The sequence below is a fragment of the Acomys minous genome (genome assembly GCF_964271855.1).
Source record: "Acomys minous genome assembly, chromosome: 2".
NCBI lineage: Eukaryota > Metazoa > Chordata > Mammalia > Rodentia > Muridae > Acomys > Acomys minous.
The window spans coordinates 121,241,869-121,259,346 of NC_140484.1; the positions used below are offsets into that span (position 1 = coordinate 121,241,869).

Consider the following 17,478-nt stretch of genomic DNA (forward strand, 5'->3'; position numbering starts at 1 on the left):
ACAAAGGGGCGGGGAGGAGTTTTAAAAGCAGATGTTTGCAAAACCTTCCTACTAGAAACTAAAGCATCCCTGGGGTAAAACTTGGAAAAGCTGGTCCAGTTACACTTCTGGTTTCTTTTCCATGCTTTGTATTAAAGTGGGTGCAGTGACCTGGAAGTCTAATTACCCATCTCCAGATGCCTCCATTTTAGGTTGCCGGTAAAAGAAAGTCAGACTAGTTGGCAGCCATCCTCTCAATCCGATCTCATAAATAATCTGGGCACTTGTGCTGTGCTCTGCTGCAGAAGTTAGTGAGCACTTGGGAAGGAAAGAGCCATGCACTATAAACTCCAAGTCAGGTTAATGAAAAGTGGAAAAATAAGTGCTGAAACTATTAGAAGGAAAGCCGAGCATCCGGCAGTAACCCTTCTGCCACTGCAGATGTACAGCTATCTGCAAACTGGGAAATTACTCATCCCTCATCCGTTCTTAGCAGAGGAGTGATGGCGTGGGGGAAACTTCACGTTCTGAATTCTGGAGAATACTTGGTTCTGATATATTGAGATGATTGCGTAAAATATGAGTTCATATGAAGGGGCAGTGTAAAGAAAAATGGCAAATTACAATGGGATGATGCTGTAGCATTAAGCAGAAGGAGAAAGAGCCAAGAAGAATATTGCTAAGGAAACTGTGGGAAGGATGGTCTGTTATCAAGGAAGCATCTTAGCTCAGGTCGTCTGGCATGTGCAAGCAGGAAATCTCAAAGTGGATGAGGTCAGGCCTCTGCTGGACAAAATCAAGCCACACCCTCCAACAAGGAGGCCAAGCGAGCAAGTGGAACCAAAAAAAAAACCAAAAAACAAAAAAACAAAAAAACAAAAACAAAGACAACTTTCCATCAGAGCACTTTAGTGGGAAAGGACCTGAACAAAATTCTCATAAAATGCATTGACACTTAGGTCCCACCCAGAATATTGGAATACTCTGAGGGCACTTTGGGTATTTGGGATAAAATTCATGAATGACTCAATAAACAGTTAAGTTCAGTTCTCAAATTAAGTTTAGTAATAACCACTTCTAGAGATAGAAATTTTCATCCTTTAGAACAGTCATAGGGGAGGGGAATAAGGGGAAAATGCGAGGGAGGGAAGAATGGGAGGATACAAGGGATGGGATAACCATTGAGATGTAACAAGAATAAATTAATTAATAAAAAAAAAGAAAAAATGTCTTGGTTACATTGGACAGAATAATCTGGCTAAACCAAAAGTAACAGACATCTTCTCATCTTCAAAGCTACCCTCATGGGGATTCACATAAGGATCCCCCCCCCCCCCCCCCCCCCCCCGCCCCATGAGCTATCCCTGCAAAACAGGCAATATCCTCTGGCCATCATAATGTTTAGGATGGAGTCTACAGCATGGTGGTTACCTCTCATTTTGGCAGAAAGAAGGAAGAAGATTCTGAAGTTGAGGCATGGTCTCCATCTTCATTAGAGTAGCGTCCAGAGCAGAGGGAGCTGCCTCGGAGAGGAAGGGGAAAAGAAGGCCTTCAGAACCTCATGTCAGGCAGGCAACACTCATCAGAACCCTAATTTTAGATTGCTGTACTGGTGCTCAAGGCAATACACCACAATTTCTCTGATGGAATTATTATTCATGTTGCAGGCCTAAAATCAAATTTATCAGAAGAACTCCTGTGGTGTAGAAAATTTTAATTAATTAGAAACTTGTGTGTGTTCATTAAGTTCATATTTTCCAGCAGATAAGCCAGACTAAAGAAAACTATGCTTAAGGTCAGGAGTTCACACAGCAGTCCCTAGGTGTATGTGCCCACCTGCAGAAAAAAAAAAAAAAACCTGAGCCTGAGCACTGCCTACTACCTGATAATCCTGATTCTTTGGCCTTTCCCTCCCTCTCTTAACTGCTGGTGAGCTGAGGTCTTGGTTTAATTAATATTCCCATCTGGAGGTTGCGAAACCTAAGAAGCCTGTGGCTTTGTGCCAAGCTTTTCTACACACAACATGATGGTGCCAACCTCCACATCTGCATTTGCAGCCTAGAACATTACTGCGCTCGTGGTGACGTCAGCAGAATACCGACAAATGGTCCTTTATCTTAATACTTGGTACCTTCGCTGTAATAGCAGGGCCAAAAGCACAATCTCTTCCCAAACTGTCCTGGTGGGTCATCTCTTCAAGGACTACAGAGTGTCCCCATCACCTCCCACCATTGGGGAAGCTATATGGAAAGCCGGTAGGCCATATGCTGAGTCACCTCTTCACTTTCTTCTCTTCACAGCTCCAATGGAAAATCTGTGACGTGGGCCCAGAATGAGAAGAGCAGCCGGGGGCAACACCTGTGGCAGCGACTGTCGGTCCACATCAACAAGAAGGAGAACCCCAACCAGACTGCTGTCATCAAACCCTTCCCAAAGAGCACCGAGAGCCGAGGGCCCTGTGCAGGGGCGGCTGGTGGCTCGAGCCCTGGGGCAGCAGGCGCTGTTAGCGCAGGATGCGCGGTGGCAAGTGGCCCTGAGCCGCCTGACGTGGGCCCCAAAGCGCTGTACGACGTGGGAGAGGCCGAAGAGCGCTACCCGGCGACTGCCAGGCCGCGCTCACCCTCGCCCATCAGCACACTGAGCCACCTCGCAGGCTCCGCGGGCCGCACAGACGACGACGCGCCTTCGCTGCCCTCGGAGACCGCGGCGCGCAGCAGCTCATCCCAGGGCTCTCTCATGGAGCAGATCAGCAGTGTGGTGACCCGCTTCACCGCCAACATCACGGAGCTCAACTCCATGATGCTGTCCACCGCAGCGGCGCCAGGACCCGCTGGGGCCCCTATCTGCTCCTCCTACCTGATCCCCAAAGAGATCCAGCTGCCCACGACTATGACGACCTTCGCAGAGATCCAGCCACTGCCGGCCATTGAGGTGACTGGAGGAGCTCAGCCGGCCACGGGGGCATCACCAGCTCAGGAGACGCCCACAGGAGCTGAGGCTGCCCCAAACAAACCGGACCTGGAGGAGCTGGTGGCCCTCACTCCACCATCACCCTTCAGGGACTCGGTGGATTCCGGGAGCACCACCCCAAACTCCCCGGTCTCCGAATCAGCTCTCTGCATCCCTTCCTCTCCCAAATATGACACTCTCATCATCAGAGATTACACGCAGAGTTCCTCGTCGTTGTGAGCCACTGGAAACTTCCCTTGGATAGACGTGAGCAGCAGACCTCGGTGTTCACAAGTGGGCGCAGTGACACCCATAGTCACCCTAACAGAACCTGAGGTGAAAGACGCCAAGGGCATACACGGTGGAGATGCGAGATCAATAGTGCTATTTCACGACAGCCGATGACGACACCAACTACACATCTTCTGGCAGAATATCTTCTAGTGGCCTTAGAAAATATGGGCTTTTAAGAAACACCGCTTCTGTTTTTGGAGTGCTGACCAGAAGTGGGTGAAAGCAGTTACAATTACCAAGTGCTTTGCTCTGAGACAGCAACAGTGTGAAGCAACACCCTAAATGGTGAAAAGTGGAGTTAATAAGCAACTGTAGACAGTTTTGTTTGTTTACTTCATTTTCCCAGAAGAGTCTTTGATTCACCAAACACTGAATGTACATTTTCTAACAAACTCAAAAAAAAAAAAAAAAAAAAAAAAATCTGGGACCAAAAAAGTCAACCTTTCTGTTTTTGGTTTGGTTTTGTTTTGTTTTTTTCCTTCCTTCCCTGGTCCCTCCATGCAGACCTTGAAAAGCTAAAAGTAACAAGGGTCCAGTGTTTACTGAGCTTGTGAGTCTCCTGAGTAACACAAATGGGTGGTCGTGAGTGTTGTGCTGATGTACAGAGAGTTTCAAGCAGAGACATTCCAATCGGGCTGTGAAATGCTCTTTCAAAAGCCTGCATCCTGGATTCCACCTAGTTATTTCAGATTCACCTCCATTAACCAAGAAAACCAGTGGAAGATTTCTGGACTATTTCACCATGTTGCCAATCAATACTGGAGTAGCAAAAAACAACAACAACAACAACAACAAAAACAAAAACAAAAACAAAAAAATATTTTCTGGAACACTGTTTTGTAATTCCCTCACTGGGGTGCATCGTGTAGCTGGGAATTCTCTTTGTAATAATAATTCGTGAGCTATAGCCTGGCTCTCTTTAATGATAACACAGGCACTCCTCCTTATAAATGCCCTTGTGTTAGTGTTGCCAGCTAAAATAGCAAGACAAGCAATGAGCTTCCTCATTCCTTTCTTTTGAGAACCTGATACACAGAGATCCTCTGTTGTTGGTGGCTGTTTTGCCCCTAGTCCCACCGCTGGACGAGTGGTCCATAGGCCCAATGAAGATGTAACAATTGGAGGGACTGTTGTTGAAAATAATAATAATAATAAATAACAGAATCTCAACACAGGAAAGTCAGCATAGCAAATGGTTTGCTATGCCCAGGAGTCATGATTTTATCTTTTCTTGGCTGCTTGTATGGAACAACAATGAACTATGACAAATGTAGATTTTTTTTCAAAGCAATACAGAATATTAAAACAGAGGAACCTTAATATCAACCACAGTCTTTCTCAGCCATTCCAAAAAAAAAAGCAAAGCAATTACTAATCCTTTACTTTTTAAAATAGTTATTAATGTGGTTTTGTGCACTTCATACTGTCACTTTTTAAATACTGCAGAAAAGAGTTTTAGAGTTACAATAAAAACATATTTACTTTGGTGGGCTCATACAGATAGAAATTGTAACTCAAGACCTGAATCTACTGTCATCTTTTTATTGGTCCCATTGCAGCAATCCTCAGGTACCAAATGTTCTTGAATTTTAAATAAAGATAGTAATAAAAGGAAGAGGTATTCTATAAATTTAAAGTTCAGTTGACCCAGCCTTATACTAAAGATAGCCTTATGAGAAAGATTTGCCATGAGACAGAAGTATATTTTTGGCAGAGAGAAATTTAAATGAAACTTTAAAATTATTATTTCAATATTTTTGTCATTTTTGGGTTGGTTTTGGTTGCTACCTGGTTGTTTGTTTGTTTTTTGTTTATCATCTGATTTAAAAAGAAATTGACACTGGACGCCTATTCATTGGCATAATCTGTCATTTTCCAGTTTTACGTGTTTAAGGTTACAAAAGCTATTGCCATTGCTTTTCTGATACCTGTTCTTATTTGAAATTTTAAATCATATCCTCCATATAACACCTTAAAGGCTAACAATAATTCATGAACATATTATCATAAAGTGAATCAAGTTTCCTAAATCAGATTTGAAAATAACGTTATCAGAGCTGTATGAACCCAAATAGTAATGAGATTCTTGAAACAGAAAAGAAATCTAGCTAACTTACATAGCTTCATTAAAAGCAAATGTTTGATCCTACCTGAAAACCCAGTGATGTCCAAGCCCCTTTGTATCCATAAAAAATGAGGCATTTACATAGGGTTAGTGTCTAGATGTAAATTTTGTTTCATTGACTCTTTACCTTGGTTTTATGTTTTATTTTCATGTGCAGTAAGTTCTATCCCTTTGACAGTTGTCATCAACAAATTATTTTTCTATGATTTCCATGACATTTTTTTCTTTTAAAAAATTACTGTGTTATCAGGAAATTGCACTAGAAATTCAAATTTAATGCAAGTCCCATCTATAATCCATTTGTGATTTCATAGTTCACTGTGATAATAATTATTTATTCAATTAGAGGGAAATTAAATTATTTTTCTTCTATGTTTCCATAACACTTGCCATCTTAATGAATAAATTGTATATTGCACATGCCAATAATACATCTTTGAATTCTTTTATTTTGGAATGATGCTAACTCTCTCTTTGCCAATTCTAATACCAGGTTCCAAGTAATAACTATAATATAAACAGAACTGAATATTTAGTTTAGGGCTAGGATATAAACTTCCCAATTTATTTGGGTACCTGTTCTTACTGAGTTTCCCTGTTAACAATCTGTTCCTGGTACCCGGTGATAAATCCGTTGGAACCTGCATAACTAAAAGGAAGGGTGAGAATGCTAAAGACCAGTAAAGTACCCTGAAGGAGAATGCAGCCCTGGGGGGGAAAAAGACCTGGTTTAATTGCATTTGTCACCTAAAAGGTCCTCTCACCTTCCTGTTGAGAAGAGGAGAGTAAGCTGAAGAAGACTGTGTGGCTGGTGCTAGACATAGGGAACAGGAAGTGAATCTGGACAGGAAACTCATTAGAAAATTGACAGGTACAAAGGAGGAAGACAAGGCAAATCTCCAAATGTTCTAATCTTTGAACGTACTAGTCTTTTTCAAATGACTGATATACCAGCAAGTGATCAGAAGGACTTGGAGCTATTTATGACTGTAAATGCATTGTATAATGGCTCGGCTGCAGTCTATGACTCCCAAACCAGGAATTAAACACTCTTTTTTAAGAAAAAAAAAAGAAAAAGAAGAAAAAAAATTCTGTGCCAGTCTCCCAGCAAAATGTACATGATCCGGAGACTTCAAAGGTATTATATGAGTTCACATTTAGCAACAGCTTATTAATAACCCTCAAGCTGTCAGAATCTCTATAGTTACCATTTACAATTTTATACTGTGAAAAAAATACAGATCAGTGAAAGCATAAAGTTAATTCAGAATTTGCTTTGAAGAGGGTTTGAGGCCTGGGAGAATCTCTAATATTTATTGAAGAATGGGGCATGTATAAAAACAGTTGGCTGGATTTCACTGATCTTCCCAATGTGAACAAATATACTATGTATATTGTGTGTCTTTCTAGAATTCAATGGCAGCTGCTGGTGATGTTGTAATTAGAAATCTATATAGAATATAGATGTTTAGAAAGATGGTGCCAATACTAAAATATTTGTGTGGGCTACAAGTGCTTGTACTTAATTTTTCTGCACTCAGAACTGATTTGGTTTTAAAACTGTGTGCACAATCTGTTCTTTTTCTGTTGTTGCAGCTTGTACTATTAAAATAATAGAGAATGTTAAATTATTTTGATGTGAATTGCAAATGATTTTTTCATAAATTTTAACATTTTTATCAGCATTGTTTCGCTTTGTACTTGTATAAATGTGTTTTATTTTAGCATTTTAATATATACTTGCCTGCTTCTCAGTTGTCTAAATCACGTTATAGTTGGTGTTTGTGAAGCCAGTTACTTTTTGAAAAATATTAAAAAAGAAACTATGATATGACTTCAGAATTATTCCCCTCAAATGCTTAAAATGTTGTCCTAAAGGTATTTTTCTGAGAATCACACACACATTTGAGTTATGATCACTGCATAATAAGTTGAAGCAAACCAACCCCAAACCAAACATAGATGCAGTCTCCGAAGACCTCTACATACCTTTAAAAATATATTTATTTAAGATAATGACACAGGGACCATAGATTTTATAGCTAGGAACACAACTTAGAGGAGTATTACTTAAATTATCTGTCTGGATGGTATTAATATTACACATACAAAATTGACAAGGTACTTATGTGTGTGTATGTGTGTAAATTGGTAGACACATTTACATACTTACTTGTGGGTCCATATATACATGTATGTAATTCTGTGGGTGGGTGTGGGTGGGTAGGTATTCATATCTATATAACTTTCCAAGAAAAGTACTGTCAAAACCTCTTTTAATTTTGACTCCTAAACACATATATTTTGAATACTAGCTAGTGAAAATGCAAAGGCAGAACATATGGTTGACTTGATTTATAAAGTGTAGATAGATAGATAGATTTTAAATATATATCCTGTTTGTGCTTACAATCATTGGTTATTTATGCTAAGACATAATTTACACAAACAATATGAATGCATATGCTTATTACAAAAAGTATATTTAATTTTTAACAAGAAGCCATTTCTACATTGTCACACTTTGCCATTTATTATGTTTTATTCTTTAGCAAGCCATTCCTATAAAATTGACCTAAAAATGTGACAGCCGAAAAAAGATAGAGAAAAAATTATCTTTTACAATTTAAGAGCGACTTGCTTTAACAGAACCATACAAAGCCACTCAAATACAGTTGAAGCAAACAGAATGGCAGTCAACATAAAGCCAGGCTTATCATCCTAACAACATCATATTTTAGAAAGCTTTAAACTAATTTCTCTACAACTCAGTTCCTTTTTCTTTAAGAAAAAAAAAAGAGGGAAAATATGATGTGTCTTTCATTTCTCACACTCTCAGTACACAGATGGCTATTTGATATACAGAAGCTGTTATTTGTGGCATTAGTATCAATACATTTAGCATATAGCTAATGTCCACAGACAGTTTAAATTTGTGGTGTTCAATCTTGTGTATAAGTAGAACAAGTTGTTTATAAAGTTAAAGTAAGATGTAAAGAAAATATACTGAATGAGCTAATATGAAATTCTAAAATTGTCTTTTGAGGACAAGTTAGTAATTTGATACTGAGTGCCACACACACAAAAAAAGACTTTTTCATTGATTTCTACTTAATACTTTAGAACTATTGTGTCAGTATTTTTCCTATGCTATGCATGAATGGTTAGTTTTAGGGGAAAAAAATCTCAAAACATTTACTTTTTTGCCAGGGGCAGCTAAGGAGATGGTTAAGTATGGAACTATGAATGTATTTGCAAAGCTATCTCCTTAAACATGAAAATAATAATTTTTATTATTTGCAAGATATTTTGAAATTCAGAAGCAGCAACCATAATTTTATTTTTAATTATTGTTAATCCATAAACTCCACAAGAATGAAGTCATTCCTACATTCCTAGATAGAAGTACAGTAGCCAGGAATGGTGGCACATACCAGGGTAGCCTGGTCTACAAAGCTTGTTCAGGACAGCAAAGTTACAAAGATAAAGTCTGTCTTAAAAAAAAGATTTTTTTTTTACTCCAGATCAAGGGCACTTGTTTTAACTAGGGTGTGTTTTTTTGAGTGAGAGTCAACTTATAAGCAATCTAGTTATCTCATGTCTATACATAGGGAGAATATTTGGCTTATTTAGCTTATATTCTTACTTATTAACATTAAAAAGTAAACTTTACATATTAGTGTGTCCTAGTTAGATAGATGTTATATTATTAATTATATGAAAGATATGCCCACAAAAGTACTTATTTAATTCTCTTTTCTGAGCTGTTAAACTGCAACCGGTAATTAATTTAAAAATTCTTCAGTTTAAAAACTTCAGAAGGAGAATAATTCCAAATAATTTACTGTATTCACCTTCGAATGCACCAATCCTTCACATGCAAATATGTGCGTTATAAATGAAATTTGTCACTAGAGACCACATGTTCCTAGAATATACTTTGAAAATGCTACAATACAAAATTCTAAACTCGTACACTTGTTTTCAATAATATTCAAAATGGCTTGCTCTCTACTTCCATGAGGATCTTCTGCAACATTTAGAGTGAAGATGGCGATGGTTTCCTCTTCTCCAGTAGGCACCGTCCAGACCCCAGGAAGTCTTTCTCAGTGCTGCACTTCATTCTCATCCTGTTCCATGTAGTTAAGGTCTTTAACCTGTTACATCCCACCACACTCCACGTACAGCACCCTACTACCAAAGAGCCTTGAATCCAGCCAGCTAAACAGAGAAATCTCTTATTTTTGAAGATAAATGTACAATCTAGAAGCTCATGAAAAATCAGAAACAAAATTTGTGGCCATCCTGGCTAGTTTGAGCTCACCAAAATGAGAGAAGTTAGGACCAATACCTATTATTTTAATATAAAAAGAGCTGAATTTAATATCGATATCCTAAAGAATATGAAGGGGCTGAGGCAAAATTCTTATGTGACAAAATGGAGATGAGTCCCTTAAAGAAAGTGTTTATGATTACAAGGCCAACAAGCAGATTATGAAACCCAAAAGAAAGAATGATGCAATTATCTGACTAGGTAATGTTGCATACAGAATGGTATCATCAGCCAACACAAGCCTGACTCATGAGAAGTGGTAACAGAAGCAAATGCTAAATAAACAAAGGCAGGCAAAAGAATATTAACTTTTAACAAGAAATTCAAGCATAAAGAGATTAAAACCGTCAAAATGCATGTTTTATGGGTCAAATATTACATGATAAAACAGCTATTAGCCAGCATGTGATTATCACTAAGCTTCAAAATATACAAAACACAGAAACAAAAGAGGAGAATAATTAGCCACCTGAAATCTTTAAATTACCTTACCAATAAATATATTACACAACCAAGAGAATAAAATGAAATGAAACTGAGAAAAATTAAGTAACAAAAACAGGAAGAGACTAACCAATGATGCTTAACTGGACTCATTTTGCTCCCAAAATGAAATAACAGAAAGGCAGACAAAAAGAAAGGAAGGAAGGAAGGAAGGAAGGAAGGAGAAATATATATCCAACACAAGTACATTCACTTGAGAATTTCTAGCTGAAGTTACAGCATACTTAGGAATGAACACTAGCAGGCTGATAATGGTAGTACACACTGTAATCCCAGTACCATGGAGCCTGAGTCAGGAAGAATGGAAGACTGAAGCCAACTCAGGCTACTTAGTGAGAACCAATCTCAAAAATAAAAGATAAGGAGATTAAAATCTTCCAGGAGAGTCTCGTACATTGTCAAATAATTGAAGAACACTCCAAAGAATGTGATTTTTCTCTAAATATATTTTCAAAAATCAATTATATGATTGAAGATAATGAATGATAATAATGAAATATACTTACTGTTTAAACAAGAAAAAAATAAGAAAACAAAAGGCAAAAAAAAAAAAACTTTAAAGGTATCACTCACACCAGTCCTTTCATTTATAAGGACAAAATACATTAAAAAACATTTCTTGAATCTAATAAAGCAAAAGAACCAAACCACAAACCCTGGTAATGAACAGAGAGAGGCAGAAGAGAAGGAGGAGGAAACAGGTAAATTTTCATGCTAATGAATTTTTAAAATGCAGATGAATTGAATAGTTGTTAAGAAACACAATTACAAAAATGAAACAAAAAATAATGTATGACAATAAGTAGTAAATATTATAAAAGGTAATTTAAAGTGACCTTACTTAAAAAAAATACAATCCTAAGGTTGTAACAATAAAATTTAACATGACATGTAAATGCAGTGTGGGGACACCTGGAACTACCACATTTTCCTGAGGTTTTCATAACTTTGCTATAAAAATAAAAATGAAAGAGAAGGGTATTCTGACAAAGCCCCATAAACAGATTTCTATATAAGTTGTGAGTATGCACCAAAGTATAAAATGTTTAACAAGATTTGTTATAAAAACTTGCAAGTAAATAAAAATGTCACATTCCAAAATTAACTAGAGCCTAAGTCTGTACAATTCAATGAACTTCCATATAGTTAGAATAGGCGTTCAGAACAAAAATTGTGACGTTTTACATGAAATTTTACACTTTCAGCATCAAATATACTTTATGTACTTGTCCATCAGCAAACTCAAAGTATGCATGACAGAATTAGAATTAGAAGAAAGTTTGCTTTATATTCTATTCATAATTCCATGTCTACTACTTGCTTTCAGTCTTTAACGTTGTGAGATTAAATAAACTACTAATACATCATGAACAGGATAGTTTGTCCTGGGAGTGTAAATGTCATCATCAGAAAGTCCATCAACACATCCATCCTTGGCATGTTAAAATGAAAACATGACTAATGTAAGACAATATTAGGATGCTACAGAAATCAATAGAAAGTTCTAATTATTACAAAGAATATTAGCAACTAAAACAGAATAAATTTTCTTCCACTAGGAAAAAAATAATACAGGAACCCTGAAACAACCACGATTTTAGTAAGGAAATATTAGAATTCCACAAACTCAGGAGGGTAGGAGGTGTGCTGCATATGCCCAGCCTGTGACTTTCACAGTGGCAAAGAGTTAAGCGACAGTGACATTATTTGGATTATTTACATCTGCACTGCTCTGAGAAAACCAAGATTTGAGCCCATTTTAAAGCGGGAAGATTTAATATGATGTTTAGCTGTCTAGGAAAAACTCCAACAAATAAAAGTTAAGTAGATAAAATATTTCATTTTGACAAATTTACCTGCAGATCCACATAAAATCTAGGACCGTCTGGAAATATAATGTTAAACTTAATAACACACACACACACACACACACACACACACACACACACACACACACACACAGAGGCATGCAACCAAACCAAAAGAAAAAAGAAAACAACAGCTGTGTGACTTTGAACAGTTTTGTCTTTGGTACTACTAGAAAACCAGCTGACAAACCGCTAAACAAAGTTGAAGCTGTAATAACTTTAAAGCTGTAAAAACAGAAAGGGTTCCCTTCATTAAAGCCTACAGTCCCAGGATTGGGTTACATCTAAGTGAGTTCTTAGCCTAAATAAATCCATGGGAACCTCCAAACAACCCAGGCTGCTGCCTGAAGGTTGCTCTTCACAAAGTGACAGCAGGCCCTATTGCTGGAGGCAACACCTACACAACTTCTTGAACATCTGATGCCTACACAGAGACTTCACTCCTACATTCTAGAACTTTGATACAAAACTCAACAACCTGCCAAAGAGGAAACATGCTGTCCTGCCTGCAAAATACGATTTGTGCAAAGTGGCACAAATCACGTGGGAGTAACTAACCAATATCTGACTTGTCTTAAGGACTGCTCCACAATATGGAACCCATACCTGACCCTGACACTACTTGGGTGACCAAGTTCTTGAGACTAGATAGCCCAGCAAGCTAGAGTAACAATAAAAATGACTCCTAAGATCAGTGCCTTGTTCAGCCATCATCAGAGATGCTTCTCTCTGCAGCAGATGGGAACAGATACAGAGACCCACAGCCAAACTTTATACAGAAAATGAAAGACTCTGGGACACTTAGCCCTAAATGGGATACACCCATCAACTTTGTCCCCTCAGGGGTCATGGAACTCTGCTGAAGTGAAGGCACAAAGAGTGTAAGAGCCAGAGGGGATGGAGAACACCAAAGACACAAGGCCCTTCTAAGTCAACGTGATCAAACTGATGTGAACTCACAGACACTGAAGCAGCATGCACAGGGCCGACACGAGCCTGTACCAGGCCCTCCACATATTATCATATGGCTTCTGGTTTAGTGTGTTTATGGTATTCCTGAGTGCAAATTTGTGGGTCTCTTTTTCTTAAGCCTTCTTTTGAGTTATTTTCCTTTCGTTTGTTTTGTCAGTTTTTTATATTCTAGCATTATATTATACCATTTTATATTATAATCTCTGTGAAGCCTGTTTGTTTTCTAGTAAGAGACACTAAGGGGAGGATACAGATGGAAGGAATTGGGGAGGAAATAGGAGGAGTAGAGAGAGACAAAATCATAATTAGGATATATAATGTGAGGGGAAAATCTATTTTTAATAAATGGGAAAAAAAGAATACCGTCTATTTGAAGAAAAACGAAAGAAGAAAACACAGGCACAAGTGTTACTGAGGACAATATTTCATAACACTGTCCAGAAAGATTTCTAAAGAGCAAAATTTTCAAAGGATTATTAGGAGCAAAGTAAACAGATAAAGTGAAAGAGAGTGTTCAAGCACAAGAAGCTGGACACCCCCGTCACAAGGAAGGCAACAGAACGTTCAGGAAAGGGCCACCACTTACATTTTACTAGAGCTTCTGTTGATACTTTAGTAAGCTGGTTAACAGTAGTACTGATGAAGTGCTCACAAGGAGACAGGGCATCGATGACAGCTTCTCAGCCATGACAGCCATAGTAATGTCACATGTTCAGATCTAGGTTTAGATTCCTCCACTCTGGAAAATCCTGCTCTGTTCGACTTCTTCGTTCTTCTCTCTGGTGAAATGGCTGTCTCACTTCATCTGTGCTCCTAACAATTCCAAATGGCCAAAAATCTCCTCTATCCCATTAGGGCAGCAGAAGCATCCATTTTAATACTTCGACTATCAATCAATCACTGTAGTAATAACATTTAACATGCACTGACTCTCCCTCTGAAAATTTTAGTTATTCAGTAGAGTTTCACTAACAGAGTGGCTCATCTGTAAGTCTACACCTTTATACCCATCAAATACTATGTCTTCATTTCTTCAGGTTTGGGGGAGGGGGCATCTCTCTCTCAAATTCTACTTCTATGACTTTGACTCTTTCAGATACTTCAAGTAAGTATAGTCATGCAATATTTGTCTTCCTATGCCTATCTTATTTTACTCACAATATCTACCAAACATATTGCTGCTATGATAATATTGCCTTCTTTTTAATAGTATTTATTATCCCCTAATACTAATATAATAATAATAATAATAATAATAATAATAATAATAATAATACAAAATATGCATTTTACATATAAATAATATTTTTTCATCCATGCATCCATCATGGACATATAGGTTGTTTCCCCATCTTTTCTATTATGAATAACTAAGAAAAACTATATACCTAACTCTATGAAGCTCAAAGCCCTCTGAGAGTGTACAGAGTGCACAGCTGCTAGAAACAGAAGTGTGGGCTTGTGATGCCTCATCCAGCCTGCTAAACAGCAGTAGACATTCAAAGCTCTGGACCAATTTTCAGCACATTAACATGTCTGATTTCATTTATAGGTAAACCAATAACTTTATAAAATAAGCAGTTTGATTTTTTTAAACTCTAAATAATTGTCTGCCAAAGCCACTAAAGCAATTTGTTCTGCCATTATATGTAGTGACATCTCTTATATTTTTGGTTGTGAGCCTAGCCTTTAACAGCTGAGCCACCTCTCCAGCCTATGTAGTGACATCTCAACCCATCATTAAATTACATTCCATCTAGACAGGAAATGAACAAAAATGATGTTTTGTCATTCCTTATTCTTCCAGCTATAATTTATTTTAAAAATAAACATTTGGATAAATGGAATGGTAAATTGCCTTTATATATAATTTACTTGGACAGAAAACTGTTTGTGGATGCCTGGTATTTGTCAAGATGAATGTCTAAATTCTAGGTTTCAGCCAGTGAATGATAAAATTACTATTTGTAGATTTTCCTCAAGAGTTGAAGGTGGTGGCAAGTTTTTGACCAGCTTTTATGGCTCTGAAATGAGTTGTGAAAGGCTTCCATTGGAATGTGTCTTTGAAGGAAGGACCAGAATAAGCTAAATTTAACCAGCTAATTACAGTAGATGTGTGGATTTTACATGTTGGTTCTCAAATGAAAAGAAAAATACTATAAGCTAGAAATGCCTATGTATGCATACATATTACCATAGGATAAATATCATATATATATATATATCACATACATATATGTGTGTATGTATATATGTATATATTTCTGGCAATTCAAAATAAAACTCTTTTCTTAATCATTACTACCAGAAATCATGATTTTTAAGCCAATAAAGAGATTTTATAAAGTTATATATCATTATAAATGGAATTTACTCACTGTATTTTGAAACTTTTTCAATACAACCCCTATTTTAGTTTTTAAAATCACCAAACGTTACAATTGCCTTATAAGTTTCATATTTTATCTACATGGAGAAAAAAGATTTTGCAATCAAGAAAGACAACTTTTGTGTGGCAGACAACACAATCATAAACGATATGTATATTAATCCTATCAAGGGGTGGTGAGACACACCTGCATGCTCAGCTACTTGTAGCTGAGAAGGAAGAATCTCCTCCAGGCAGATAACAGATTATTACAGCTGAATTCAGGAGTAAAGGGTTGGCTTGAGCAATGTAACAAAAATCTTCTCTCAAAAAGCCAAGCATATCAAAGCACCTCAATTCTCACAGTGGCTCAAAAACAAAATGTGAAGCCAGTATTTCAGTATTTTTCTACACATTGGGCTCTGGCACTTGATGATTCACTCCCACTACTGAGGAAGCAATTCTCTGTTACAAAGCTCTATGGACTTTTCTTCTTCCAAAGCCAAGGCATAGTTGGCAGAGCAATTGGCATCCCAAACTTTCCTGTATTCCAAAGATCTACCAATCATTCCCATTATGACATGCTATCACACATGAGAGTTGACCAATATGCTTTCTTCCAGAGTAGCCCCCAATTGAGGCCTTGTTCCATGGTTTCACCAGTGACAGCAAATGGAGATATTAGACTTTTTGTTGTCTAACATCTAGACTTCCTCTTCTATTGTTGATAGGGAAAGATCAGTCCAATGCAGTATTGTTTCATCCAGGAGAACACAGAGCACTGGGCTTTGGATATGACATCACACGAAGAACAAGGACCCCAGGAAAAGCTTGTAGGTGCTCAAATAAGATGTCTAGAGGGGTTGTCTAGAGAGGCTTCCTAGAGAAAGTGATACTGGACTCAGAACTTAACAGGTCATATGAGATATTCCTAGCAGATGATATAGTGTATATAAAGCACAAGAGTGAAGTTCAGTCGCCTTTATCATGGGGGTTGGTAAGACTGAACTATAGGGTTATTACAAGGAAGTATCAGGAAAACAGCCCAGAAGGTAAAAAAAAAAAAAAAAAAGGAGAAAGTAAAAACAAAAACAAAAACAAAGGTCATTATATTAATTATCCAAAAATGACTAGGCATTAAAGGTATCAAGAGTCATTGAAAAGCTTTGTTGACTAGATTATAAGAAGCAGATTTTTGTTTTTCAGAAATTGGTTAAGATGAAATGGAAATGGTGGGGGGGGGAGGGGAGAAGGAAGAAGCAGCCAGACCAGGGCAGATGGTAATCTGCTTGAGAAATAATGAGAGCGGTAACTATACGGGTGGTGAAGAAGTATACTCAGAATGTGCTCTGAAAGAGGGAATTGATATAAATTAGAGACCTCGTCCATACAGTGAATAAGACAGAGAGGTCTAGGTTTTCTGCACCAGGTGTCTGGCACAGATCAGAGAGTGGTATCAGTGCTTTGAAGAATACTGCTGCTGTTAGGAACACAACTTTTGGATGATTTCTGTTTTAAACAGAGTTAATACTGATAGATATACTGTCCACTTAATAATGTCCAATAGGCAGTGGATAATGGTCTTCAGACTCAAGAGAGAGGGAGAGAAAGGAAAAAATTACAGTAGGAAACCACACATCCAAAATTCTTACTTGAGAGCATCAAACCCCTACCCAGATCTAGCCAAGGGACAGGACATTCTCCACAGTTAAGTGGAGAGTGGGGACTGACTTTCACACGAACTCTGGTGCCCCATGTTTGATCATGTCGCCTTGATAGGGAGGCCTGGTGGCATTCAGAGAAAGGATAGCAGACTACCAAGAAGAGATTTGATACCCTAGGATCATATTCAGAGGGAGAAAGTCCCCCTCAGTCACAGTCATAGGGGAAGGGAATAGGGTGAAAGCAGGAGGAAGGGAGGAATGGGAGGATACATGGGATGGAATAACAACTGAGATGTGATATGAATGAAGTAATAAAAAATTATAATGCAAAAAACAAAACAAAAAGAAAAATGCTTTCTTGAAAGGTGTTAGTGGTTGAATTGTTACAAATGCATGAGCAATGTTAGGTAACTAACTAGCAA

General features: G+C 37.7%; 1 protein-coding gene across 4 annotated transcripts in view; it reads left to right on the plus strand.

Annotated features, from left to right (window-relative positions):
• The window catches only part of GRM5 (glutamate metabotropic receptor 5), an 879,135-nt gene that overhangs the window by 843,052 nt on the left and 18,605 nt on the right, over nt 1–17,478 (plus strand). For 3 of the 4 annotated variants that reach the window (XM_084773380.1, XM_084773379.1, XM_084773381.1), the window contains one exon: nt 2,280–7,189. The exons of the other annotated variant lie outside the window; for it this stretch is intronic. In XM_084773380.1, coding sequence (XP_084629506.1) covers nt 2,280–3,168 — 889 coding nt within the window. In that variant the 3' untranslated portion in view covers nt 3,169–7,189. Of the gene's footprint in view, nt 1–2,279; nt 7,190–17,478 lie in introns of those variants that run through there. 4 annotated transcript variants of the gene reach the window in all.